The sequence below is a fragment of the Vulpes vulpes genome, chromosome 10 (genome assembly GCF_048418805.1).
Source record: "Vulpes vulpes isolate BD-2025 chromosome 10, VulVul3, whole genome shotgun sequence".
Classification (NCBI taxonomy): domain Eukaryota; kingdom Metazoa; phylum Chordata; class Mammalia; order Carnivora; family Canidae; genus Vulpes; species Vulpes vulpes.
Window position 1 is genome coordinate 80086225 of NC_132789.1, and position 27252 is coordinate 80113476.

Genomic DNA, 27252 nt, shown 5'->3' on the forward strand with positions numbered 1-27252 from the left:
ATTTAACCTGTAGAATAACATATATACTGAAAATCATTAGAAAATCTGTAAATATTTTATTTTTTCAGACATTATGTTTTAAATGAAATAGTGTTTTATAAAAGATAAAAAAAAAAAAAAGATTGGCAGCCTGTTAAAAAATACCTACATGTGAAAAAACACATTTAGAAATTTTTTAAAATTGTGAATACAAGTTGTCATTCAGAGTTAAGCAAATTGCTGAAACCTAAACATTTCCTTCTAACAATATATCTCAGGCACATCATCTTATTTCCATTGTTGCCACCTATACGTAGGAGGTCCATGCCTCTGTGATCCGGAGTACCATTGGCACACAGTAGACTTTGTGTTGTACATTGTGAATCATCTGTACTGAAAGTGCTAGTCATAAGAACAATGAAATAAGAGGGCTGCGAATGCACAATTCCACATTTTTATATAGGAAATACTTGAAATGTCAAGTCATATCAGCTATTGTGGTGATGGAGTTTAAATATCCCTGCAGGGTCAGGAACAAACCAGCTTTCCCATAAGTCGTTGTGAACACTAGGGAAGTCCCAAGGTTTATGTCTTCCATTCCAGTGGAGTAATTTTGCTTCCTGCAGAAAATGCTCTGAATATCTGGTATCTGGATTCCAGCCTTCATTTGTGTTTAGAAGAAAATAATAGACTTGTTAGAAAGTAAGATTTTTATATTGAAAATTGAATGCAAATCCATTATTTAAAAAAATTAAGCAAATCAAAGAGTATACAAGGAAAGATTTACCACCTACTCTAAATCGCCAAAATAACCACTGTTAGAAGAGTTTCTTATGAAATCCTTCCAGTAATACTCTACCTGTATGAGTGTGTGGGGGTTCGGGGGTGTGGCACATGCAGATTTGCTGAATTATTTTTAATGACTGTTTAATGACAATGGATATATAGTTATTTGTATTTCTTTAGTGAGTTCTTTATTGAGGATATCTAGGTTTCTTTCCCTTCACAAACGTCAGTGAACACTGCACAGACTTCTGTGCATATCTTGTGCGTGTCCACAGATACATCTGTAGGGTAAAGTCTTGTAGGTGGAATCCCTCAATTGAAGGGTGTTTGCCTTCACATTTTTAGTAAGAGATTGCCAGATTGTCCCCAGGAGAACTTTATCAGGTTTCCTCCCACCAAGAGTTTATAGGAGTTCTTGTTTCTCTACATTTCCCCTCCTTAGTATGGCAACATCTTTCTATAATGATCTTGTTTTTACCATATGAAATGTGATGGAGGAATAAGATTCACTTCTTAACACAAAACTATCCCCATTTGGATATTACCCTCATAAGGAGTCACTTAGAAATGGCGTTTACCCTGATATTGCCATTGGTTAGAGTATTTTTAGAATATATCTTCCAGAAGTACATTAAGATCTTGCAAATGCAATGTAACTTTTTTTTTTTGAATCCTCTATGATATTAACACTTTCTATGAAAGAATTTGATATATTTTTAAAACTGAAAATCCCTTGGGATGCTTAGGTGGCTCAGTGGCTGAGCCTCTGCCTTCAGCTTAGAGCGTGATCCCGATGCCCTGGGATCGAGTCCCACATCAGGCTCCCTACGTGGAGCCTGCTTCTCCCTCTGCCTCTGTCTCTGCCCCTCTCTGTCTCTCATCAATAAATAAAATCTTTAGGGGATCCCTGGGTGGCTCAGCGGTTTAACGCCTGCCTTCGGCCCGCGGTGTGATCCTGGGGTCCTGGGATCGAGTACCTCAACAGGCTCCCTGCATGGAGCCTGCTTCTCCCTCTGCCTGTGTGTTTGCCTCTCTCTGTGTGTCTCTCATGAATAAATAAATAAAATCTTTAAAAAATAAAAAAATCTTAAAAAAAAAACAACACTGGGATCCCTGGGTGGTGCAGCGGTTTGGCGCCTGCCTTTGGCCCAGGGCGCGATCCTGGAGACTCAGGATTGAATCCCACATCGGGCTCCTGGTGCATGGAGCCTGCTTCTCCCTCTGCCTATGTCTCTGCCTCTCTCTCTCTCTCTGACTATCATAAATTAAAAAAAATCAAAAATTAAAAAAAACAACACTGAAAATCCCTTAAGAGAGGGTAAATAGCTGGAGTTGTGTTATTCCAGCTTAACATATCATGCAAGAAAAAAAATCTGTCTTCTATTATTCATAAACAGCTGTGAAGGCAGTTGCAGAAGAGGATTTAGGTGTTTCAGGCTATGGTAACATAACTGGACTGATTACCAACTTCCAAAGACTACAAAGGAAATGCTCATTTGGGAAGAAACACCTTAGAGTCTTGATTCTGTGGGAGATCATCTCTCTGCCCCATGATTGGAGGACTCCATATGGACGTAGAATTTGCTTTTAGCTAAATATATATCATAAATTCTTAAAATCTTAAGACCTTCTGCTTGAACCCTGACCTTCTGCTTAATACCCATTAGTGTCACATTGGTTTCTGCTTCCAAAACACACTAAGAGTGAATCATTTTTCAAATGATTTCTGTGTAGCTTATTTTGCTGACTTCGCAGATTCCAGAACCTTTAGCATAGATGTAGTCTCTGCTTAAAAGAAAAATCACTTCTTTCCCTTAGGAAGATTCTGTCCCTTCTTCCCAGTTAGATATTTCATAAAATGTGATTGCGACTCTATTCCAAGGCATGGACTGTTCTAACCTTATCAATGTAAACTACGTGTAACTGTTCCTACACAACCATCCTTATAGACCTACAACTTTGATGGGATTTTCTGCACATTCACTACATGGAAACATTGATATTTGACTTAACAGTGAACCCAACATTATTATAAATCAAACCAGATGGAACACTGGTGTCCCTAGCTCCCCTGCGTTGGCTCCTGTGTGCATACAGATGCTCAGGAAAATCGAAGATTCCGATAATGAGGCAGAAGCAAATCTATACAGAATCCTTAAGAGGAGACCCAGGAACCCAGCTTCTATAGTTTTATGTGTCCCTTCTTTTCTTTATTTTTTTAATTTTTTATTTATTTATGATAGTCACACACACACACACACACAGAGGCATAGACATAGGCAGAGGGAGAAGCAGGCTCCATGCACCAGGAGCCCGACGTGAAATTCGATCCCGGGTCTCCAGGATCGTGCCCTGGGCCAAAGGCAGGCGCTAAACCGCTGCGCCACCCAGGGATCCCGTGTCCCTTCTTTTAAAAGGAGAGTAAGGGACATAACCACCTTGCAGGTTGTTCTGATAATTAGAAATAGTAATCACCTTTATCGCCAGAACTGAGCTCAGTTCTTGACAGTGTGGAAGGTATTTTTAGTAAATATACATCCATAAGCCATTGTCTCCAATTCTAAAATCCCCAAATGTCGGAAAACAATTTTTACTAACTTTTTTAGTAGCAAAACCTAGATCCCACTCAGCGTATTGTATCACATAAATGTATGCATCGCATTACCTTTTTTAAAATTCAAAACCTTTCCAATTTCTAAACAGGTCTGGCCCAGTGCTTGTGGCTATGGGGTTGTGGTCATGTGTTTGAATGAATGTGACTGTCTTCTGCATGAGGCTCTGTGCTCAGCAATTTACATGCACTAGGTAATTTATTCCTTATAAAAACTTTATAAGGTTCTATTAGCTTCAGTTTACAAATGGAGAAACTAAGGCAAAGAAAGGTTGAATAATTTGCCCAACTTAGGTAATAAGAGTTGCAATTCCACTCCATATCATAGGGCATTGCACTCCTATAATGAACAGTGTGAATAAAAGACTCACATGGTACACGGTCCGGAAATAACTTTTTAAAAGAAAAGTTGTGAGCTATCTAAATGCATCATAAACCATCATGCTAATTTGGTTTCGCCTTGCTGGCTACTGCAAGAGGGCAATAAAGCTGAGTGAAAAAGTTTTGACAGTGAAAGTTCTATTTTAACAATAGGTAATGATTATGGAGCACATGCTATATGCTAAGCATGAGTCTAATGGCTTCTCATGAATTCCTAGAAACACCTCTCAGGCCCTTTTTTACTTTTTTAAAATATTTTATTTGGGCAGCCCAGGTGGCTCAGCGGTTTAGCGCCACCTTTGGCCCAGGGTGCAATCCTGGGGACCAGGGATCGAGTCCCACATTAGGCTCCCTGCATAGAGCCTGTTTCTCCCTCTGCCTTTGTCTCTGCCTCTCTCTCTGGGTCTCTCATTAATAAATAAAATCTTTTATTTATTTTTTTAAACAGATTTTATTTATTTATTCCTGAGAGACCCAGAGAGAGGTAGAGACACAGGCAGAGGGAGAAGCAGGTTCCCTGCGAAGAGCCTGATGTGGGACTCATCCCAGGACCCCAGGGTCACGCCCTGACCCGAAGGCAGATGCTCAACCATGGAGCCACCCAGGCGTCCCCTCTTAGGCCCTTTTTAGCAATTGCATTTGTAGAATGTGAGCAATGAAGGTTAAATAATGTGTCTGAGATGACCTCCAAGATCACCTGGAGGACCCGAATTGAGGAAGTTGATGCCCTAGCAGTTTGGTGCTCAAAGATCTATAAAATGCACAGCTGTGTTGTCTCTCTATGATACTTACCCAGGTGCCTTATGTGCCACAGGGGGTTGATTGCAGAGTATTTCCCATGAAACACAATCAGCATGGGGGAGGTGGCCACCCCTCCTCCCAGGGAGCTGCTGTAGAGATTTTCCCTAAGAAATGGAATAGAAAAACATTTGGCCTCAAACCACACAGACTAGATAAAGTAGAAATTACTACTCTTGAAAGATGTTAGTCTCTCACTATATAAAAAGACCATAGTTTTTCATTTTTCTCTCAACTTTATATTTTGAAAATTGTCAGACTTACACAAAATTGTAAGAATACCATGAATTCCCATATAATTACCCTAAACTCAGCATAACATTTTGCCATTTTAATTTTCAGCATTTTAAAAATTTTTCAGTATTTTTAATGTCAAATACAGAAGAAGATCAAATTCTGATCCTATATTACGTAGAAAAACTTCACTCATAAATTCCAGGTGATGATGGTATTTAAAATATCCTGATAAAAGATGAATAGGAAATAACAATGACATGATAATAGTGGTTGTGTTAGAGGGTTTTTTTTCTCTATTTTAAAATTTCAATAATGAAAAATGATACATTTTTTAAAATTCAACCTTCAAAAAAAAGTTGAGTTTATAAAATAATTCTTAAAAACAAGTCTATGGGACAGCCTGGGCGGCTCAGCGGTTTAGCGCCACCTTCAGCCCAGCCCGGATCCTGGAGACCCGGGATTGAGTCCCACGTTGGGCTCCCTGCATGGAGCCTGCTTCTCCCTCTGCCTGTGTCTCTGCCTCTCTCTCTGTCACTCATGAATAAATAAATAAAATCTTAAAAAAAAAAAAATCTATGTAAGAAAGAGAAACTTGACTGAGATAAATTATTTTCAGTAGAGAAGCTTCACTAGGCTTCTGGGAGAAGACTTAAAATTGCGTTATTCATTAGAAAAACGTTTGTATAAGATTCTGAAGGATCTCGCTTCCGTTTACGTATCATTTGAGACTAGATTTTCATCTGTCTCCATTCTTTCTCATCAGTTCTGCAAGAGAATCTGATCTAAGATGTCTGTGAAATACTTCAAACCCCTGAGTTATGCACAGAAAATTAATTGAATAGTTCTGTTGCCAAGCATGGAGAAGGGCAGAGAGGTTTACACATACTCCACATTCTTTTGCATCCACTTCTCCAGCTGTTTGGTGATGCGCTGGTGCTTCCATTCTGTCATGTTGGCCACAATCACACCCGGATTGAAGGAGCAAGTGCTGGGGCTTATGCCAAGGTCCTTTATCGCCTTCTTCCTGTAGTCTAGGTAGCCCATGTACGTGTTCTATAAAGGAACAGGATATGCTTTTGACTAACAAATCTTTGATTTCTGGAACATAATCATTTTCTTGAAACCACTGCCCAGAATTTCTGGGTCTCCTGCTGTGTCACTAGCCACTTCCTAGTGTCCCTGGCTGCTTTTCTCCTTCCTTAGCCTCCAAAAGCAGTGCCCCCGCCTGGTCTGTAGCACTAACTCCCTAGACAGCCTCATCCAGTTCATGGCTTGAAACACTGTCCAGGTAGGCAGCCCTGGCCTCTCCTCTGGGTGGCCGACTCCTGCTACCTCTGCCAACTCTGTCTCCTGGAGCCTTAATTAAGGCAGCTCCCCTTACAACCCCAAACTGATCCCAATCCTGTCCCAAACCTGCTTCCCTACAACCTGCCCCCACCTTCATTCCTAGCAACTCCAGACACTTAGGCAAAAAACCCAGGGTCATGAGGTCATCCATGGCTCCTTCTCACTCACATTTCATCCACATCCATCAACAAGCCCTGTTGGTCTTGTCTTCCACAACATATCATAGGCCAACCACTGCCCACGCTGCTGCCCTCCCAGTTCAAGCCATAATTACCACTCAGGATTTCTGCAACTCCTCCTGAATTGTTCCTGCTTCCACCCTTTTCAACTTTGTCTCTATGTTACTCATCTGCTCAAACCCTCTCCAGTGGTTTCCCATCTCAGAGTAAAAGCTGGAGTTTCTAAGTTTCCCATGTCCTATGCCATCTGCCCCCACCGCCATTACCTTTCTGACATCTGGTCTCTCCCTGGCTTCCTCTGCCACACTGGCCCCCCAATTTTCCAATACAAGAAAGACCCACTCCTGCTTCAGCATCTTTGAATTTGCTGTTACCTCCTCTTGGAATATGTTTCCCCTAAATACCTGCTGAGGTGGTTCCCTAAGTTCCTTTAGGGTCAGGCTCAGTGACACCACCTCAGTGAGCCTTCCTGATCACCCAATTTAAACTGCAGTCCCACCCTGATCCTCTGTTAAATAATTTGTTTACTGACGGTCTCTTCCCACTAGCATGTAAGCTATACAATTGCAGTAATTTTAGTTTTGTTCACTGTATCACTGGCACCTAAGACCGCGTCAGGCCACAGTAAGCACATAGGGAGTTGCTGAATGGATGTGACATATTGTTTGCCCCCCCACACCCTGGGCTGTCCTACCCACCTCCGTGTGATGCTCAAATGTAACATCGAAATAATGGAGACACCTGAGCACTTTCTGTGCACCAGGCTCTGTGCTAGGAACTCTGCACACATTAGCTCATAATTGCACAGAGTAACTTTACATGTATTAACTAACAATTCTCACAATGACTCTACAAGGGAAGTGCTCTTATTGCCTCTACTGGAAACTGAGGGAGAAGCTGATTGGTAAAGTAACTTGCCTGGGGTTACAAACCAAGTAAATGACAGAGCCAGCTTTTGACCAAGTCGGGTCTGGCCTGAAAGCCTAGGCCTCAAAGTGTCACATCTCATTGTGACACACATAAAATTATTTCCTGGAACTTTTTGTGGAGAACAGCATTTGATTCTTAACAGCACCTTGTCTTTAAAGCCATCCTTTTGGTTTCCATACTCCATGTAGGTTCGACTTTCCTCATTTCCACCGGGGTAAGGAGCTCTTTACCATTGAGGAAAATCAGTACTTTCCTCTATTGAGAGGGGGTGGGGAGGGAAGCAATGATCACAACTTGGAAACAGAACCAAAAGTTCAGGGAGTCTCTCATAGGAAACTCCATCTGGGACAGGGAGTGTGGTTCGGGCCACCTACATCCTGAACAATCATCAGGGGCTGTGCTTCCTGCCTCCTGCAGGCCCGATTGGATGACTGAGCCCTGGGGAAGGGAAGGGGTGGGAGCAGCAGGTCCGGGCAGGGCTTGGGAGCAGCGAGCCCACCTGCAGCCCCACAAATCTGTTCATGTCCTGAGCGGAGGGCAAATCACAGTCATCGGAGAAAGCTGCCGCGTGGCCCAGGGCCAAGGTGGTGTCGTAGAGCTCTTGGATATCACCTGGATTTAGAAACATCAGTGGTTAAAATATTACAGCATTTGTTTTAGAGCCACATGGAGCCTTAGGACATCAAACAGTCCCTGATTTGCCCAGGAAGAAAAGTACATGATTTGACTTTCAAGTGGCCTGGTCATTTACTTAATAACATAGCTTGTCTGTCCAGAAAGCCACTTGACAATAAGCTCAGCTTGGCATCCAGTGGGCCTGACTGGGGCTCACCTGTTTGCACGTGGCAGACAGAAAGCATCACTTAAACACCCACACTTAGCTGCCGGGAAAAGGAGGCTACTAAGTGATTTACTGCCGACTTTGACAGAGTAGCTCTCAGAAAGTCAGCCAGACTCTATAGGGAAGTGGGTACCAACCCCCATTATCAAAATATTCCTAAACTTCTAACGATACTATTCTCCCAACTTGAATACACAGTCAAAAACACTGGGCATTGAGCTATTTGGAAAATGAAGGAGATGGTTATTCTACTTATCAGCTGCTCCTTTTCCGAGTGTTCTTGGCAGTCGGCGAGTATACCTTGCACAATTACATCATCGTCCAAATAGATGACTTTCTCATGTTGATGAATAAGCAGAGGGAGATAAAATCGAACAAAATTCAGCTGTTAAAACAACAAAAGAGGCAATGGTGGGGAAGAGACAGGTGGCTCCGTGTCTTTTCCTGCTGGAGGCGTGGCTCTGACCACAGCCTCCGCTCAACTCCAGGTATGGAGCTAAATAAAACAGGCAGCAGACATCTCACTGCAGCCTCGTGGTGCCCAGTTAGTGGATCTGGGGTGGCAACTGGCGCCGGCAGATCAGTTCTCTCCTAGATCAAAGCCCTCAGCTGCCGAGACCATGGCATGACCCTTGCACCTCTGCAAACTGCTAGAGTGGGAGTCACAGAGGCATCTTTTAAGGCCACAAATCGCCTGCCCTCCTCTACACTACTAATTTGACTATTGTCAACTAAATCACACACGTGGGCACGGGGGTCCCAACCACAAACTCAAACTCTTAGCTCCTTGGACCAGAAAATCAGACAAGCATGAGCTGAGGGTGGGAGTCATAGTTTTATTAGGCATACCACTTAATCCAAAATCCCAACTCAGCTCACACTCTGATAATAAATACAAGGAATTAGGAAAAGATCATGTCATCAGAGGGTTTAGAATTCAGTAAATTTTCAAGGATAGATTTCAGTAACAATTAGAAGGTGGCTGCATTTTCGGTAACCCTGCCATCAACACTACTCTTTATACAAGAAAGAGTCCCTTTTATAAGAACTCTTGCAGTAAAATACCTTAAGATTCCCAATGCTAGGGTAAAAGTGGGTGTCTGTCTCCTGAAGGTATTATCTCAGTTGATCCTACGAGATATAGAATCTATCATATAGATAGATTGTTTTTCCCTTAGCTGCTGGGATATGCTGGGCTAAGTTTAATGTTCAACTGCAATGCACACAGCAGCCTGTGGGTTGGGAATATTTTTTCCTGGCCCCACCATTTGGCCCCGACCCCCAACCCCTACAGGCATATTCACACACACAAACACATCCTACGTTTTCTTAGGCTTCATTTCTTCTTTAACAGCTTCATTATGTTTAGCCAAACCATCTTAAATCCTTCTGGAGCAGGTGGCTTATAAATTATAAATAAGCAGAGCTTCGTGGAGATCTAACACTGCTTCAGAAATATTCCGTGTGCATAGTGCTTTCCCCTGAGCAAGGGTCTCACCAAAGACTGTCCTCAGCATATGCGTGTTTCCTACTCACAGGCTGGAGCAATTCAGGCCTTGACGAGTCTGGTCTGATCTTCCCTTTGAGGACTACAGGGTTGAATTCCACGATTTTAAAGTTTATTTCTCTTAGTTTAGAATGTTCAATCCATTTTCTAAAGACATGACAAAAAAAAAAACACAACACAAAAATGCCTCTAGTATACACCTCCAACCTTTCCTCAACTTGCCTATTGCCTCAGAGTCAATCTGCTGCTTCTTAGAAAGTTAAAAATAAAATGCGTATGGCCTTAGTAGAGTTAGTCTATAAATCCTTCTGATTTTTCCCCCCATCTGGTCTGGCTTCGAATCTTTCCTCTCTTTTTCCCCTTTAAGTCACATAACTCTGCAAAGGAAATGAAGCAAAATAGTAATAACCAAATATCTCCCCAGATCCACATAATCTCCACAGGAAACTGAAAGAACAAAAAGCATTTCTTCTTTCTCATAAAGCTGCATCTGTGGCCACTGGTCTATGTTTGCCCCGGGCCAACAGATCTGTCCAGCTATGAAGCACGATGTTCTGAATCTTCTGCTTGATGGAAGCGTCCTTACTCTGCTCTGTTGGACTCCAAGGATGATTTGCTTCTGCCTCTGTGTTCCCCTCCTGTCCTCACTTCTCATCTCATCCTCCTTCCTCTCTCCGCCCTCTCCTCTTATGTCTGCTCAGTCTTAAACAATTTGTGACTATCTTTAATTCAATTCATAATGCAATTCTTGGTAGAAATTATTTCAAAATTGCCAATGACTAAAGCCACACATGGTAGCATTTGTTGTTGCTCAAAAATCGACAAAAGAGTCAATCTTCTGAACAAAATTTAGATCTACAAAATTTGAACTGTAAAAGCAAGTCATTTATACAATGTTATATATCAGTTATATCTCTATAAATCTGTATGTGGGGAGAAGTCATGTCAATATGAAAAAGACAATCCAACTGAAAAACTGGCAAGAGACTCAAGCTTGCACATCTAAGTGGCCAAGAAATATGTAAAAATCAGGGCTCAAACTAATTGGAAATAAAGGAATCTCAAGTTAAGCTACAATGAGATAACCTTGGACACTCGCTGGAATGGCAAACCTAAAAAGACTGACCATACCACGTGGGTGGGAGTTGTTACCTGGTTATGTTTACCTTGTGATGATTCACTAATCTGTACATAGGATTTATGTAATTTTCTGTTTTTTTTATTATTATACTTCAATGACAAGAGGGTCTTTAAAATAATAATAAATTAATAATTTGAACGGGGGGCTACTACACCACCAAGGGCTGGGAGACTGTCCCTGCTCAGATGTCATCAAGCCCTGGAGCTCACGCCTTTTGTTCAAGTACAAATCCTTGCTCAGAACATATTACACACATGCCACCCTTTGGGGTTTGGTTATCTGGGTTTCATACCCACAGATAATTACAGTAACAGCAAGCTAAATGAACAATCTGCAACAATAAATGATAAGATGAGTGAGAAATGATACAGAAAATCTAGAATGTATGCAGAAGCCCTCAAAACCCATGGGAGCCAAGGACCATTTAGATTAGGAGTGAGTGTCTTCCATAGTCAGTACCTCTTAACAGTGCTATTTTTAAGTCATACATGAACACATTCTCGGGGAGCCTCACCAGCTCAGTTGGAAGAGCATGCAAGTCTTGATTTGGGGGTCATGAGTTCAATCCCTACATTGGGTGTAGAGATTACTAAAATAAATAAACTTAAGAAAAATAAATTCTTTAACTTTTTTTTAAAAGTAGGCTTCGTGCCCAGTGTGCAGCCCAACATGGAGCTTGAAATCATGATCCTGAGATCAAGAACTGAACTGAAACCAAGAGTCAGATGCTTAACCAGCTGAGCCACCCAGGTGCCCCCATTCTCCTTTGGAATAAAGGAAATAATACTTGAAATATCCTGAACTATACCTTTCATCACTGCTCTCCCCAATCCCTCCATCCTCCCCAGAGATAGTCACTGTTAACACATGGAGATCTTTGGGGTCTTTTTCTTTATAGAAACATATATATGTACATGTACACATTTATAGTTTGGGCCTTTTTTTTTTAAGATTTTACTCTTAGGTAACCAACACTTTATTCTCTATAGTTAAAAGTCTGTTTCTTGGTGTCTCTCTTTTTTCCTTTGCTTGTTTTTTGTTTCTTACCTTCCATATAGGAGTGAAATCCTATGGTATTTGTCTTTCTCTGATTGAGTCATTTCACTTAGCATCATACCCTCTAGGTCCATCCATGTCATTGCAAATGGTAAGATTTCATTTTTTTTATGGCTAATATTCCACTCTACATATATATGCCACATATTCTTTATGCATTCATCTATCGATGGATATTTGGGCTGTTTCCATAGTTTGGCTGTTGTAGATAATGCTGCTATAAATGCTGGGGTACATGTATCCTTTGAATTAGTGTTTTGGATTTTGGAGGTAAATACCCAGTAGTGCAATTACTGGACTGGGGGGTAGTTCTATTTTAAACTTTTTAAGGAACCTCCATACTGTCTTCCACAGTGGCCACACCAGTTCTAGTATATAAAATTTTATTAGACATTGCCATATTGCCCTCTCAAAATGCTTTCCCAATTTATAAAGTGTACATTGTTTTTTTTCTTAAAGATTTTATTTATTTATTCATGGCAGACATGGAGAGAGAGGCAGAGACATAGGCAGAGGAAGAAGCAGGCTCCTTGTAGGGAACCCTATGTGGGACTCAATCTCAGGGCCCCAGAGTCATGCCCTGAGCCAAAGGCTCAACCACCGAGCCACCCAGGCATCCCTAGACATTGTTTAAAAAAAGAATACACATGCCCATTTTTCTGCACTGGATATTGTTGTCCTATTTAATTTTTACCATTTCGATGAGTGAAAAATTATATGTCATTGTCATTTTAACTTAAATTTCTCTATTAGTAACACAGAATACCTTTTCATGTTTGTCGACCATTTGTATTTTTTTCTTCTGTGAATTGTCTGTTTGTATTCTATCCTCATTTTTCTACTAGATGCTTATATGTTTAAAAAAATTTTTTTAAGAATTCTTTATATACTTTGGGTAGTAATCATTTATAATACATGTTGAAAACATTTTGCCTAGTTTATCGTATGATTACTTTCACTTACAGTATTTTTCATCATTAAAAGTTTTTGGAGGCACTTGGGTGGCTCAGTAGGTTAAGTGTCTGCCTTCAGCTCAGGTCACAATCCCGGGGTCCTGGGATCTAGCCCCATTTCAGGCTCCCTGCTCAGCAGAGAATCTGCTTGCCCCTCTCCCTCTGCTTGTTCTTGGGTCCATTTCTCAAGTAAATAAATAAATAAATCCCTTGTCTGTGAATTCCAACACCCCCCAAAAATTAAATAAACAATTAAGTAAAAGTTTTTAATTGTTACGCAGTTAAATCTGTCCATTTTTTCCTCATGATATTTGGACTCACGGTCGTTGTCCATAGCAATATTATATAATTATCCCACATTTTTATTTAATACTTTAAATTTTGATTTTCTGTTTATTTCTTCTAAATCTATTTCCAACTTATTTTTTTAGCATGTTGTGTGATAGGAAAGAGATTGCTTAGTGGTTCAAAAATTTTAATTAGTGATGATTCTGGATCCTATTAAAATGCTATTATATTGATATCCTCCCAAATTAAGAAGGCAGAGAAAAGAGAAAGCATTTTAGAAAGACTTCCACATAACCTGCCTAAGGGCTGCAATTCTTTAATTCATTAGACAGTTCACTTTGGCAGTATGATGCATTGCTCTAGTAGAATAACGAGGCTTTGCTGAAACTTCCTTAGCTAGGCAACACATCCATCAGGTCACCAAGCAGACCTTAGGTCATGCCCTCATTAATTCATTAATGACATTTATCAAACCCAAAACATAGCGAACTCCATTAAGGAAAGATAAAAAAAAGGTGAAATGTAGAAAACTCCAAAGTCTATAGCACACAAATTACCGGATGCGAGACAGAGTATTCCGGAGTCCAACCACATAGAAGAGAATGTTGGCGTCGGTGTTGCTGTAGATGCTGTTGATAGCAGCCATGGCGGCACCCATTCTCCCTGCCGCGGCACAAATCACCACAGGAATCTCCTCCTCCATCTCCTCAGGAGGCTCAGAGTCATCATCTGGAAACACCAAATCTATTGTCTTAGAACACGAAGGAATTTCACAGTAGGGCCATATTAAGCTGTCTTCCACCCTCCTAGGGGAGGATAGCGTAGTGCGCAAGAGACTGCTGATTGTTCAACATCCAGTCTCCTCTTCTCTCAGAAATAGAACATTGGGGCAGCCCGGGTGGCTCAGTGGTTTAGCACCGCCTTCAGCCCAGGACCTGATCCTGGAGACCCTGGATCGAGTCCCACGTCGGGCTCCCTGCATGGAGCCTGCTTCTCCCTCTGCCTGTGTCTCTGCCTCTCTCTTTTTCTGTGTCTCTCATAAATAAATAAATAAAATCTTTTAAAAAATTAAAAAAAAATAAAATGCATTTTAAAAAAAAGAAAGAAAGAAACAGAACATTGAAGGGGCGCCCGGGGGCCTCAGTCAGTGAAGAATCTGCCTTGAGCTCAGGTTGTGGTCCTGGGATGTATATATCAGGTCCTCTTCTCAGTGGGGAGCCTGCTTCTCCCTCTGCCTCTGCTGCTCCCCCTGCATGCTCTCTCTCTCTCTCTCTCTCTCTCTCTCTCACTACCTCCCTCACAAATTTAAAAAAAAATCTTTTTTTTTTAAAGAAATAGAGCATTGGAATTTCAGCTGGCACATAGCCAACAATGAGGACTATTGTTGCAGACTCTCTTGGAAGTCTGTGTGATCAAGATCTGACCAACAGAAGCAAACGATGAAGCCGTGAGGGTGGGGCCTGAGCCCAGGAGGGCTAGTGACCTTCTAGGAGGTGGCAGGGACACCAAGGCTGTGAACACGCAGGAGAGGTCATCTGAAGACATGGGGAGAACTATGAGCCTACAAGGGAAGTCTTGGGAGAAACCAAGGCTGCCAACACCTGGGTCTTGGACTTGCAGCCTCCAAGAGCTATGAGAAAATAAATTTCTTCTGTTTAGGCCACCTAGTCTGTGGTATTTTGTTAAGGCAGCCCAGGCCCACTAATACAGGCTTCTTAAAAATTTGGGAAGTTTGGAAATTTCTTAAGATTTCCTACTGTAGGTATACAGCTCCATGATTTTTCGTAAAGTGATAGAGTTGCACAACCATCAATCACCACAATCCCATTTTAGAACATCTCCACCTCCCTGCAAAGGTTCCTCAAACTGGGTTGCAGTCAGTCCACTCCTGCTCCCAGCCCCAGGCAACTACTGCTCTCTTCTCTGTCTCTGTAGATTTACGTTTTCTAGAAATCTCCTTTAAAAAAAAAAGGATTTTATTTATTTATTTGAAAGAGAGAGAGAACATAGAGGCAGGGGGAGAAGGAGACTCCCTGCTGAGCAGTGTGCCCGATGTGGGACTCGATTCTAGGACTCGGGGATCATGACCTGAACTGAAGGCAGGTGCTTCACTGTTGCCTCTTTTCTAGAAATTTCTATACATGGAATTGTATAATATATGTGAGTTTTCAGGTGTGGCTTCTTTCATGTAGCATCATCTCTGTGAGGTTTGTCCATAGGGGAGCTGTAATACTGTGTTCCTTTTCACTGTTGAAAAGGACTCCACTGAGTCAATACACTACATTTTATCTACTCAGTAGTGGATTCCCATGTGGATTGTTTCCAGTTTGCAGCTACAAAGAATAATACCCTAGCAACATTTGTATACACATCTTTAGGTGGAATCATTCTCTTTCTAGATGCTCCTTATGTTCATTTAGACCAGATTATACATGTTTTTAACTGTTTTTTTTTTAATGATTTTAAAAATAGTAAGATAAATCAGCATTGTGAGAACAGGGACATTGTTTTTTTCACTGATGTTTGTCCAAAGCCTAAGCTGGCTTAAGAAAAAAAAGTGCGAAATGAATGTATGTAGGGCACCAAAATATTAACTGTATTTGTCTTTGGCTGATACAGCAACAGGTGATATTTTTCTCTTCTGCATTTTCCATAAATGTATTTTGTTTGATTAATATAAAAAGTAAATTATTTAAAAACAGGGGCATCTGGCTGGCTCAGTTGGAGGAGGGGGTGACCACTGATTTCAGGGTTGTGAGTTTGAGCCTCCTGCTGGACTTAAAAATAAAATCTTTATTGCGGCTCCTGGGTGGCTCAGTTGGTTAAGTGTCTGCCTTGGGCTCAGGTTGTCATTCTGGAGTCCTGGGTTGGAGCCCCACATCAGGCTTCCTGCTCAGAGGGGAGCCTACTTCTCCCTCTCCCTCTGTTTCTCCCCCTGCTTGTGCTCTTTCATGCTGTCTGTTAAATAAATAAATAAAATCTTTTAAAAAGTCCTAATATATAATATAATATAATATAATATAATATAATACAATATAATATACATGCTACCAGTATTTCTTAATTTTTGTGGCATTGATTTTGTGTGTTTAGAAGTTGTAAAGGTGCCATGTCAAAGAATCCACCCCTCAGGAGGGAAATTGGGCTCCTCAGGACAGCTGGAAGAGGATATAGGGTCAATTCAGGATCTTTTTTAAGTTGAGAATTCTGAGGCTATTGGTGTACTGATGGGAATGAACCAGTAGGGGAAAGATAGAGAGGGCAATTTTCATAAGCAAAATCATTCAGAAATTCAAAGGATGGATGCTAAGCAGACAACCCAAGCATAGTCCAAGAACCAGTGTCAGCATCTACTGGGAGCTTATCAGAAATGAAAATTCTCAGGCCTCATCCAAATCTACTAATTCAAAATTTCTCAGAGTGGGCCCAAGTATATTGTGTTTTAACAAACCCTAATTGTGATTCTTATATGTGCTTAAAGTTTGAGTGGCACTGATCATTCTAGAACATAACTGGACTTGGGTGGATATTCTACAAGCAGGCCCTTGGGATCCAACCAAATTGTTGCTTATCTCTGAAGCCAGCTACTGAAAGGAATCAAAGGAACACGTTTAAACCACAGTCCTAGGTATACCAACCTAATATATGCTTGTTTATCTCCTTTCTTTTTTTAAAATTCTTTTTATCATGGTAAAAAAAATCATAAAATTTATCATCTTAACCATTTTTAAGTACACAGTTCAATGTATTAAATATATTCACATTGTCGTACAACTATTGCCACTGTCCATCCCCATAACTTAAAGAGTTTTATAAACTCCTAAAACTGCAACTTATACCCATTAAACAAGAACTCCCTATTGCCCCTCCCCCCAGCCTCTGTCAACCATTATACTTTGTTTGGATGATTTCAACTAAGTACCTCATATAAGAAGAATTGCACAGTATTTGTCTTTTTGTGACTGGCTTACTTCACTTAGCATACCTGTCTCATTCCTGAGTGTAGTCTCCCTGTGAACTTTCTTATACAGGATCCCACAGAGGGTCACAATCAGAAGGAACAGCAACACCTGATTAACTGAAATGGAAACAGAAACACATTCAAGTGTAACTTCTCAATTTGAAATTTGGGGAGAGTTTAGAACAGTCATATGAGCAGAGTGGTGGTTGGGGCTGCTCTTTCAGCAGAGAGCATGTGGGATGCTGTTGATGCTCAAGGATACAAAGATGTAGTTTAAGGAGGATCCAGGGCTACACCCAGGCAGTCTGATGGCAGAGGATACAACATTAATGCCTATATGATGCGGCTTCTGTGCATGAACACTTTGAATAGCCAACATTTACTTAATGTTTATGGTGAACCAGTACTTCTTAAGAGTACATGTTGTTAGCTTTTATAACACAGCTCCTTCTCAGTTAATTTAAACACTGGTCAAAGATGATGTACAGAAAATTCTGTATAGTGAGAAGTCAGAAGACCCAGTACATTTTCCAGGTCTAAGTATCCAGGACCATCTGTTCCAGAGCTATGATGCTTGCTCTTGGGATCTGCTAAGGAACAGAGTGATATAGGACAGTGCTCTCCTAATAGAGCGCATGTACCACTGATTGTACATGAGATGGCTTAGGAGGCTTGTGATCCAACATCTCCAAAGAAACGAGAGCTTTAAATGATACACTGGACCAGATGGATTTCACAGATATCTACAGAACTTTACATCCAAACTCAACTGAATACACATTCTTCTCAAGTGCACATGGAACTTTCTCCAGAATAGACCACATACTGGGTCACAATCGGGTCTGAACCGATACCAAAAGATCGGGATAGTCCCCTGTATATTCTCAGACCATAATGCCTTGAAATTAGAACTTAATCACAACAAGAAGTATGGAAGGACCACAAACACATGGAGGTTAAGGACCATCCTGCTAAAAGATGAAAAGGTCAACCAGGAAATTAAGGAAGAATTAAAAAGATTCATGGAAACTAATGAGAATGAAGATACAACCATTCAAAATCTTTGGGATGCAGCAAAAGCAGTCCTGAGGGGGAAATACATCGCAATACAAGCATCCATTCAAAAACTGGAAAGATCTCAAATTCAAAAGCTCACCTTACACATAAAGGAACTAGAGAAAAAGCAACAAATAGACCCCACCCCCAGCAGAAGAAGAGAGTTAATTAAAATTCGAGCAGAACTCAATGATATCGAGACCAAAAGAACTGTGGAACAGATCAACAGAACCAGGAGTTGGTTCTTTGAAAGAATTAATAAGATAGATAAACCATTAGCCAACCTTATTAAAAAGAAGAGAGAGAGGACTCAAATTAATAAAATCATGAATGAGAAAGGGGACATCACTACCAACACCAAGGAAATACAAACGATTTTAAAAACATATTATGAACAGCTGTACGCCAATAAATTAGGAAATCTAGAAGAAATGGACGCATTCCTGGAAAGCCACAAACTACCAAAACTGGAGCAGGAAGAAATAGAAAACCTGAACAGGCCAATAACCAGGGAGGAAATTGAAGCAGTCATCAAAAACCTCCCAAGACACAAGAGTCCAGGGCCAGATGGCTTCCCAGGGGAATTCTATCAAACGTTTAAAGAAGAAACCATACCTATTCTACTAAAGCTGTTTGGAAAGATAGAAAGAGATGGAGTACTTCCAAATTCGTTCTATGAGGCCAGCATCACCTTAATTCCAAAACCAGACAAAGACCCCACCAAAAAGGAGAATTACAGACCAATATCCCTGATGAACATGGATGCAAAAATTCTCAACAAGATACTAGCCAATAGGATCCAACAACCCATTAAGAAAATTATTCACCATGACCAAGTAGGATTTATCCCTGGGACACAAGGCTGGTTCAACACTCGTAAAACAATCAATGTGATTCATCATATCAGCAAGAGAAAAACCAAGAACCATATGATACTCTCATTAGATGAAGAGAAAGCATTTGACAAAATACAGCATCCATTCCTGATCAAAACCCTTCAGAGCGTTGGGATAGAGGGAACTTTCCTCGACATCTTAAAAGCCATCTACGAAAAGCCCACAGCAAATATCATTCTCAATGGGGAAGCACTGGGAGCCTTTCCCCTAAGATCAGGAACAAGACAGGGATGTCCACTCTCACCACTGCTGTTCAACATAGTTCTGGAAGTCCTCGCCTCAGCAATCAGACAACAAAAAGACATTAAAGGCATTCAAATTGGCAAAGAAGAAGTCAAACTCTCCCTCTTCGCCGATGACATGATACTCTACATAGAAAACCCAAAAGCCTCCACCCCAAGATTGCTAGAACTCATACAGCAATTTGGTAGCGTGGCAGGATACAAAATCAATGCCCAGAAATCAATGGCATTTCTATACACTAACAATGAGACTGAAGAAAGAGAAATTAAGGAGTCAATCCCATTTACAATTGCACCCAAAAGCATAAGATACCTAGGAATAAACCTAACCAAAGAGGTAAAAGATCTATACCCTAAAAACTATAGAACACTTCTGAAAGAAATTGAGGAAGACACAAAGAGATGGAAAAATATTCCATGCTCATGGATTGGCAGAATTAATATTGTAAAAATGTCAATGTTACCCAGGGCAATTTATACATTTAATGCAATCCCTATCAAAATACCATGGACTTTCTTCAGAGAGTTAGAACAAATTATTTTAAGATTTGTGTGGAATCAGAAAAGACCCCGAATAGCCAGGGGAATTTTAAAAAAGAAAACCATAGCTGGGGGCATCACAATGCCAGATTTCAGGTTGTACTACAAAGCTGTGGTCATCAAGACAGTGTGGTACTGGCACAAAAACAGACACATAGATCAATGGAACAAAATAGAGAACCCAGAAGTGGACCCTGAAATGTACGGTCATCTAATATTCGATAAAGGAGGAAAGACTATCCATTGGAAGAAAGACAGTCTCTTCAATAAATGGTGCTGGGAAAATTGGACATCCACATGCAGAAGAATGAAACTAGACCACTCTCTTGCACCATACATAAAGATAAACTCAAAATGGATGAGAGATCTAAATGTGAGACAAGATTCCATCCAAATCCTAGAGGAGAACACAGGCCACACCCTTTTTGAACTTGGCCACAGTAACTTCTTGCAAGATACATCCACAAAGGCAAAAGAAACAAAAGCAAAAATGAACTATTGGGACTTCATCAAGATAAGAAGCTTTTGCACAGCAAAGGATACAGTCAACAAAACTAAAAGACAACCTACAGAATGGGAGAAGATATTTGCAAATGACATATCAGATAAAGGGCTAGTTTCCAAAATCTATAAAGAACTTATTAAACTCAACACCAAAGAAACAAACAATCCAATCATGAAATGGGCAAAAGACATGAAGAGAAATCTCACAGAGGAAGACATGGACATGGCCAACAAGCACATGAGAAAATGCTCCGCATCACTTGCCATCAGGGAAATACAAATCAAAACCACAATGAGATACCACCTCACACCAGTGAGAATGGGGAAAATTAACAAGGCAGGAAACAAATGTTGGAGAGGATGCGGAGAAAAGGGAACCCTCTTACACTGTTGGTGGGACTGTGAACTGGTGCAGCCACTCTGGAAAACTGTGTGGAGGTTCCTCAAAGAGTTAAAAATAGACCTGCCCTACGACCCAGCAATTGCACTGTTGGGGATTTACCCCAAAGATGCAGATGCAATGAAACGCCGGGACACCTGCACCCCGATGTTTCTATCAGCAATGGCCACAATAGCCAAACTGTGGAAGGAGCCTCGGTGTCCATCGAAAGATGAATGGATAAAGAAGATGTGGTTTATGTATACAATGGAATATTACTCAGCAATTAGAAACGACAAATAGCCACCATTTGCTTCAACGTGGATGGAACTGGAGGGTATTATGCTGAGTGAAATAAGTCAATCGGAGAAGGACAAACAGTGTATGTTCTCATTCATTTGGGGAATATGAATAATAGTGAAAGGGAATATAAAGGAAGGGAAAAGAAATGTTGGGAAATATCAGGAAGGGAGACAGAACATAAAGACTCCTAACTCGGGGAAACGAACTAGGGGTGGTGGAAGGGGAGGAGGGCGGGTGTTGGAGGGGAATGGGTGACGGGCACTGAGGTGGACACTTGACGGGATGAGCACTGGGTGTTTTTCTGTATGTTGATAAATTGAACACCAATAAAAGTTAATTAAAAAAAAAAAAAGGAGGCTTGTGATCATGACATTCAGTAACATTAAATCACAGCGTGAGAAATTAGTTCTAATCTCATTGCAGGGAGGGAACAAAAGCTACCCAGATTTGAATAACATGGTTCTAATCATACATATTTGTATAATCACCTTCTTTTTATCATAGGAGATAGCTTATTTTACTTACAGTAAGGATATACACTTTTTTAATTATAAAGTACACATAATTCTTTAAATGAATCAACTTAAAATAGTTAAGTCATGCATAGGACAGAAGAAAAACAGATGATGAAAAATTGAGATGCTAGTCCTCCTTCTAAAAGGTAGATCCCCATTGTTCTACATGAAACACAAATACCTGAAGTCTGGAAAATGTTGGTAGGAAAGGAAAGGGCTAGGATTTCAAGTGAGATTCAAATCTTGTTTCTAACACTTCTCACCTGTGTGGCTTTGGACAGGTTACTTAACCTCTCTGAGCCTCAGTTTGCTCATCTGCGCAGTGAAGACTGTAACTGTATTATTAATCATTGTCTCACATGGAGGTTTTGAGAGTCAACAAAGGCAATGTAGGCCAAATAAACACATTACAATTGTTACATATTATCATTTCCTATCTTTGTGCAAGATATTTACATTTATTGGCCTCATATTGATCTATTTTCTGGCCCCCAGGCCTTTGTCTTCACATCTGTAAAAAGAAGGAGTCAGTCTCTGTGGATGTCTTCCAGAGCCAAATCCTGAGGCTCAATGATCCTACTGTGCTGACATCCAGCTCATCTCGGCTTTTCTGGATTCTCAGATTCAGCCAGAGACAACTGGATATTAGACTCAGTTTAAATAGAAAAATAGAAGATAAAGAACAAGGTCCTATAATTTATCAATACGTCTGATTGACATTTACCTGACACAGCCAGTTTGGGGAAGCAACTCAACATCTATTACCACCTCTTTTTTTTTTTTTTTTTTAGTATGTCTTATGCAATATCTGGGATATACTTACAATAAATACTATTCCTAGTTAGTCTGAAATTCATATCTAGCTGAATATCTTGTCTTTCCATTTGCTACATCAGACAACTCTGCCCTGAGGCTAACAGTAACACAATTAGGTTACCATGTTTCCCTCCCAGATTCACAAACTGCTAGATCTAAAATCAAGGGCAAATACAGGTTTTGATGGGATTTGAAGATTATATAATTTAAGGTCACTCTTTAAGAACAGGAACGCAAAATTACAACTGCTAAATTAGATAGGAACATGAATATTTATTTAAAGTGGGAAAATAAATTATATTTGCAAGTTTTATAGAAATGTATGACCCCTCTCAGGATAAATCCACCTCTGGACAAAATACTAAACATCTTTCCACAGGCATCATCCTGAAATGATGATGCCAAGAATTGCCTGTGGGAAAACTACCCATAAAAATCAAAGAGGCTTGGGACACCTGGGTGGTCAGGGGTTGAGCGTCTGCCTTCTGCCCAGGATGTGATCCTGGAGTTCTGGATCCCACATCCGGCTCCCTGCAGGGAGCCTGCTTCTCTCTCTGCCTGTTTCTTTGCCTTTCCCTCTGTGTCTCTCATGAATAAATAAATCAATAAAATCTTAAACAAAATCAAAGAGGCTTTCAAAAAGAAGCCAAGACCTAGCATCACAGTCCTTTAAAATATCTATTTTTAATAATCATGATTATTAAAAGCTATAATCTTACTTTTTCGTAACAAAGCCATGTGTGTTCACGCTGACAAAAACTGTGACCTGCGGATTAAAGAAAAAAATTTGTTTAAAACAGAATCAAAAAAAAAAAAAAATAAAACAGAATCAACCCAAAAGTTATCATACAATTATTAAGGACCATGCCTTTGATGGTCTGGTATGTGGCAAACTGTGGACTCATTCTTTACTGTCTTGAATCTAGAACCTTGGAAACAAATATTTCTTGGATGTATAGCTCTCTCTTCCAATTATTTTTTCTGGCTGTACAAAAACCACAAACATCCCCCAAGAGGTAATCTTTTGTCTTCAGTGGTTTTTTTGTTTGTTTTGTTTTGTTTTGTTTTGTTTTTGTTTTTACCTTTTCCCAAAAGAGCCCTGTCAGATTTCTGGGTTGGCTAGTCAGACAGTGCCAACTAAAGAAATGTCACATAGGAAGATCTCCTTGATCGAAAATATCAACACCATGCATATTTTCTGCTATTATAACTGCATTCCTTTGACAAGGAAATTTTTACATCTTCAGGGACTCCTTGTGGAAACAGAAGTATACCTTACACTACAGTCAATCATTCATTCCATGAGTATTTACTGAGATCCTACTAAAAGCCCAGCACTGTGTACAAGGATGCATCAGTGAACAAATCAGTCCCAGGCCCTATCATACTAGGAGCTTTCACTCCTGTGGGAAAATATATATTACAATGTAACAAAATAATTGGATTATGGTAGATGTGAAGGAAACAACAGAGGTCCTAGGATAAAGATCAACAGAGTTGGGGAGTGTTTCAGGAGGAGAAATTAGGAAAAACCTCACTGATGAGTGGCATTTGATTAGAAGGAAGAGCAGGAGCCAGTGGGGAGAATGCAGAAGGAAATAGAAAGTGCAAAGGAAACAGCAGGTGCAAAGGCCCTGAGGCTAAAAAGAGCCCTGAGTATTCTAAGTACTGTGAGAAGTTCAATGTGGTTGGAATAGACTGGACTAAAGAAGAGACTGGCCAGATGATAGTGGAGACAAACTGTGTTGTCTGTAAAGGAGTATAGATTTTATTTCACATGCATGCAACTCCCTCCATCAGTTTTTATCTTCATTAAAGTCCCCACAGCAAGGTTTTCAAACATTCCCATAGCAATTCTGATAGTAAAGGAGAGTAGACACTCAAAGTCATCCACAACAAGCTCTAAAATACAAGGTCCTTGCATTACCTTCAGATTCCTGTAAACTATACAAGAATGAAGAAATATAATGACCCCTTTCGTTGCTAGCAGAGGTCCCCTCAGAGAGAAAGTTCTTTGTTCTTCTGAAGCCAGTTTCCCATGCATGGATGGGGTGGGCATGGATGAGAGGAGAACAGTTAAATGGGTCCCAGTAAATGATCAGCTGGAATCCTGGGGTTGGCAGCACTCACAATGTGAGGAGAAAGACCCATTGTAGGGGCTGCCACTTGCTCATCAGAACTTCTTTCCTTGTGGCCAACGGCCCCCAGGGACCTTCTGAGAACTGCGATGCCCAAGATTCAGTCCCCAGTCTTCCGCCATGCCCTGCACCCTCTAATCCCCACCCTATCTCCACCCTCCTTCCCCACTGGATCTGAAGACATGTATCCATGTGTTTGGAGGAAATCAAGGAAAGGAGGCCATGTTCCCCTTGTGGGACATGGAGAATGGGGGACAGATGCAACTAAGACAAAGGTCTTTTTTTTTTTGGTGTTTATTTGCCATATGTATATGGTTGTGATGGTTAATTTTATGTGTCAACTTGACTTGGCCATAGAGTACCCAGAATGTGGTAAAATATTATTCTGGGTGTTTCTGTGAGAATGCTTTTGGATGATGTTATATTAAAGTGGTAGACTAAGTAAAGAAGATTGCCCTCTCTGATGTCAGTAGGCCACATCCAACTAGTTGAAGTTCTGAATAGAACAAAAATGCTGAACTTTCCCTGAGTCAGAGAGAATTTCTCTGGCCTGACTGCCTTTGAACTGGGATATTGACTTTTTCATACCTTTGGACTCAATGAAACACATGTTCTTCCTGGGTCTTGAGCTTGCCAGACTACAGACTGGAGCCCACCACTACTCCTCCTGGCTCTCAGACTGGAGCTACACCATTGTCTTTTGAGTCTCTAGTTTGCAGCCCTACCCTGCAGATCTTGAGTCCATAAGTCACATGAGCCAATTTCTTATTAAAAAAATCTCTTCTACATGAATATGCCTTCCATTGATTCTGTTTCTCAGAGAAACCCTGGCTAATATAAAGGTGAAGGTTCTGCTTAAATCTTTTGCTTAGTTTTTTTTATTGGATCATTGCTTTTATTTTTGAGTTTTGAGAGTTCTTTACATATTCTGAGGACAAGTCCTTTATTGGATATGTGATTTGCAAATACTTTCCCCCAGGTTGTGGCTTATCTTTTAATTTTCTTAACAATGAATTTTGCAAAGAAAAAATTTTAATTTTGATGTCAAATTCATTCATTTTTTTCCTTTTGTGGATCATGCTGTTGGCCTAATCCAAGGTTATGATGAGTGCGCCCCCTCTGTTTTCTTCTGAGACTTTTGCAGTTTTATATTTTACATTGACATTTTGAGTTAATTTTTGTACATGGCATGTGTTATATGTCAAAGTTCATTTTTTAGCATGTGGACAGCCAGTTGTTCCGGGACTATTTGTTGAGAAGATGGCCCTTTCTGCGGAACTGATTTTTTTCTTTAAAATTTCATTCCAGGGGTGCCTAGATGGCTCAGTTAGTTAAGCAGCTGCCTTTGGCTCAGGTCATGATCCCAGGGTCCCAGGATTGAGCCCCCGCATCTAGCTCCCAGCTCAATGGGGAGCCTGCTTCTCCCTCATCCTCTGGCCCTCCCCACCACTGGTGGGTTCTCTGTCTCTCATGTGTGCTCTTTCTTAAATAAATAAATAAATAAATAAATAAATAAATAAATAAATAAATAAAATTTTATAAATAAATAAAATTTCATTCCAATTTCAGAGTGTCCAAAGGAACACTGTCAAGGAATTGGAGTCTAGAGGACTGTGTGTTCCAAAGAAAGCAGAGAGAGCTCAATAGAAATTTTGGATTTTCTCTCATGCTTTCTATAAGGATTATAGCTCTGGACAGCCATCAGTGGCTAAAAGGTGAGCTGTATCATCAAATAAAGATTTCATGTTTTCCAAGTAGCACCAGGCTTAAAGAGGCAAGACAATGGCTAACACATCATGACAAAATTTCATCTAAGCATTTCCCCAAATTCAAATCTTATCTTGGCACAATATTCTGGAGTACTTTACCTGTGCTCTGAAACCCAAGAAAGCCAACAACCTCTTTCTCAAAGACCTGTAACAACTCTGCTTCCTGGTTGTCACAGTTTACAATCCATTTTTATGCTTATTACAATACCTTGTATACTCATTAGAATAAGCAGTGGCATTAAGAGAAGCAGAGACTAAAAATGCACCCTTGATGAAAAGATGAAGTTTCATCAAGCAAAAATTCTTACAAAAATAGATTAGAATTTAGATTATAAAAATAATTTAGATTATTTAAAAAATTCAGGGTAGTCTGAAAAACTAAAATTGAATTTTGTCACATTTACATGTTCATTCCTGTTTTTGTGACATTTTATCAATCAGCCCAGGAGCCGGAAACTGACTTCTTTATCTTACAATTAAAAAAAAAAAGTTAATTTGCTATAAGTAACAATTTGTCTTGAAAACCCAAAGTTTATTTTAAAATTAAGTTGAGAAAAAAAAAGAAAAAAAATGAGAAAAATAAAATAAAATTAAGTTGATCCCTCTTCACTGTGGTCCTTCAGAGGAACTTCTAAACTTCACATTTGACTGGAGGCAGCAGTCAGCAAACAGGAATAATAACCTGTGGAAACCAGCAGCATGCCAGACAGCGCTTGTGAAGGAAGCAGGAAAAGCGAGTGTCAAAGCACCCCAGAGCTCCCTCATGCCCGAGTGTTATGAGAGCTTGTTGCCAGTGATCTTGGGAAACTCTTCAAGGGGAATTTGGTTCAAGTCTTTAATTCATTGTAAAGAACCAGCTACAACATCCCTTTTATTTTTCCCAGGCCATACACATGCACTTGCCTGCTCCCCTTCTTCTCTTGCATCCGGGAGGCAATCAAGTCAAAGCAGATGTTACTTAGGACTCTTCGGATATTGATTTCAGGTACTTTTGATCCACTTATGATTCTAGATCATATGCATTCAGCTAACTCTCTGAGATGGTGACGTAAGCTTAGAATGGTCTCTGGCCACATGCTCCCCCATCCCCACTCCGAGA

The 27252-nt window shown here is 40.3% G+C and overlaps 1 protein-coding gene across 2 annotated transcripts in view; it reads right to left on the reverse strand.

The window, feature by feature from the left end:
- Nucleotides 1-33: 33 nt before the first annotated feature.
- GLT8D2 (glycosyltransferase 8 domain containing 2) overlaps nt 34-27252 on the reverse strand; it is a 33754-nt gene continuing 6535 nt past the window's right edge. The window contains exons 2-10 of one of the 2 annotated variants that reach the window (XM_026013035.2): nt 22966-23012; nt 17020-17112; nt 13592-13763; nt 9626-9743; nt 8390-8474; nt 7748-7860; nt 5679-5845; nt 4550-4662; nt 34-640 (exon numbers count right to left, since the gene is read on the reverse strand). In XM_026013035.2, coding sequence (XP_025868820.1) covers nt 468-640; nt 4550-4662; nt 5679-5845; nt 7748-7860; nt 8390-8474; nt 9626-9743; nt 13592-13763; nt 17020-17112; nt 22966-22984 — 1053 coding nt within the window. In that variant the 5' untranslated portion in view covers nt 22985-23012 and the 3' untranslated portion in view covers nt 34-467. Of the gene's footprint in view, nt 641-4549; nt 4663-5678; nt 5846-7747; nt 7861-8341; nt 8475-9625; nt 9744-13591; nt 13764-17019; nt 17113-22965; nt 23013-27252 lie in introns of both variants that reach the window. The other variant, XM_026013034.2, reaches the window with a different exon arrangement.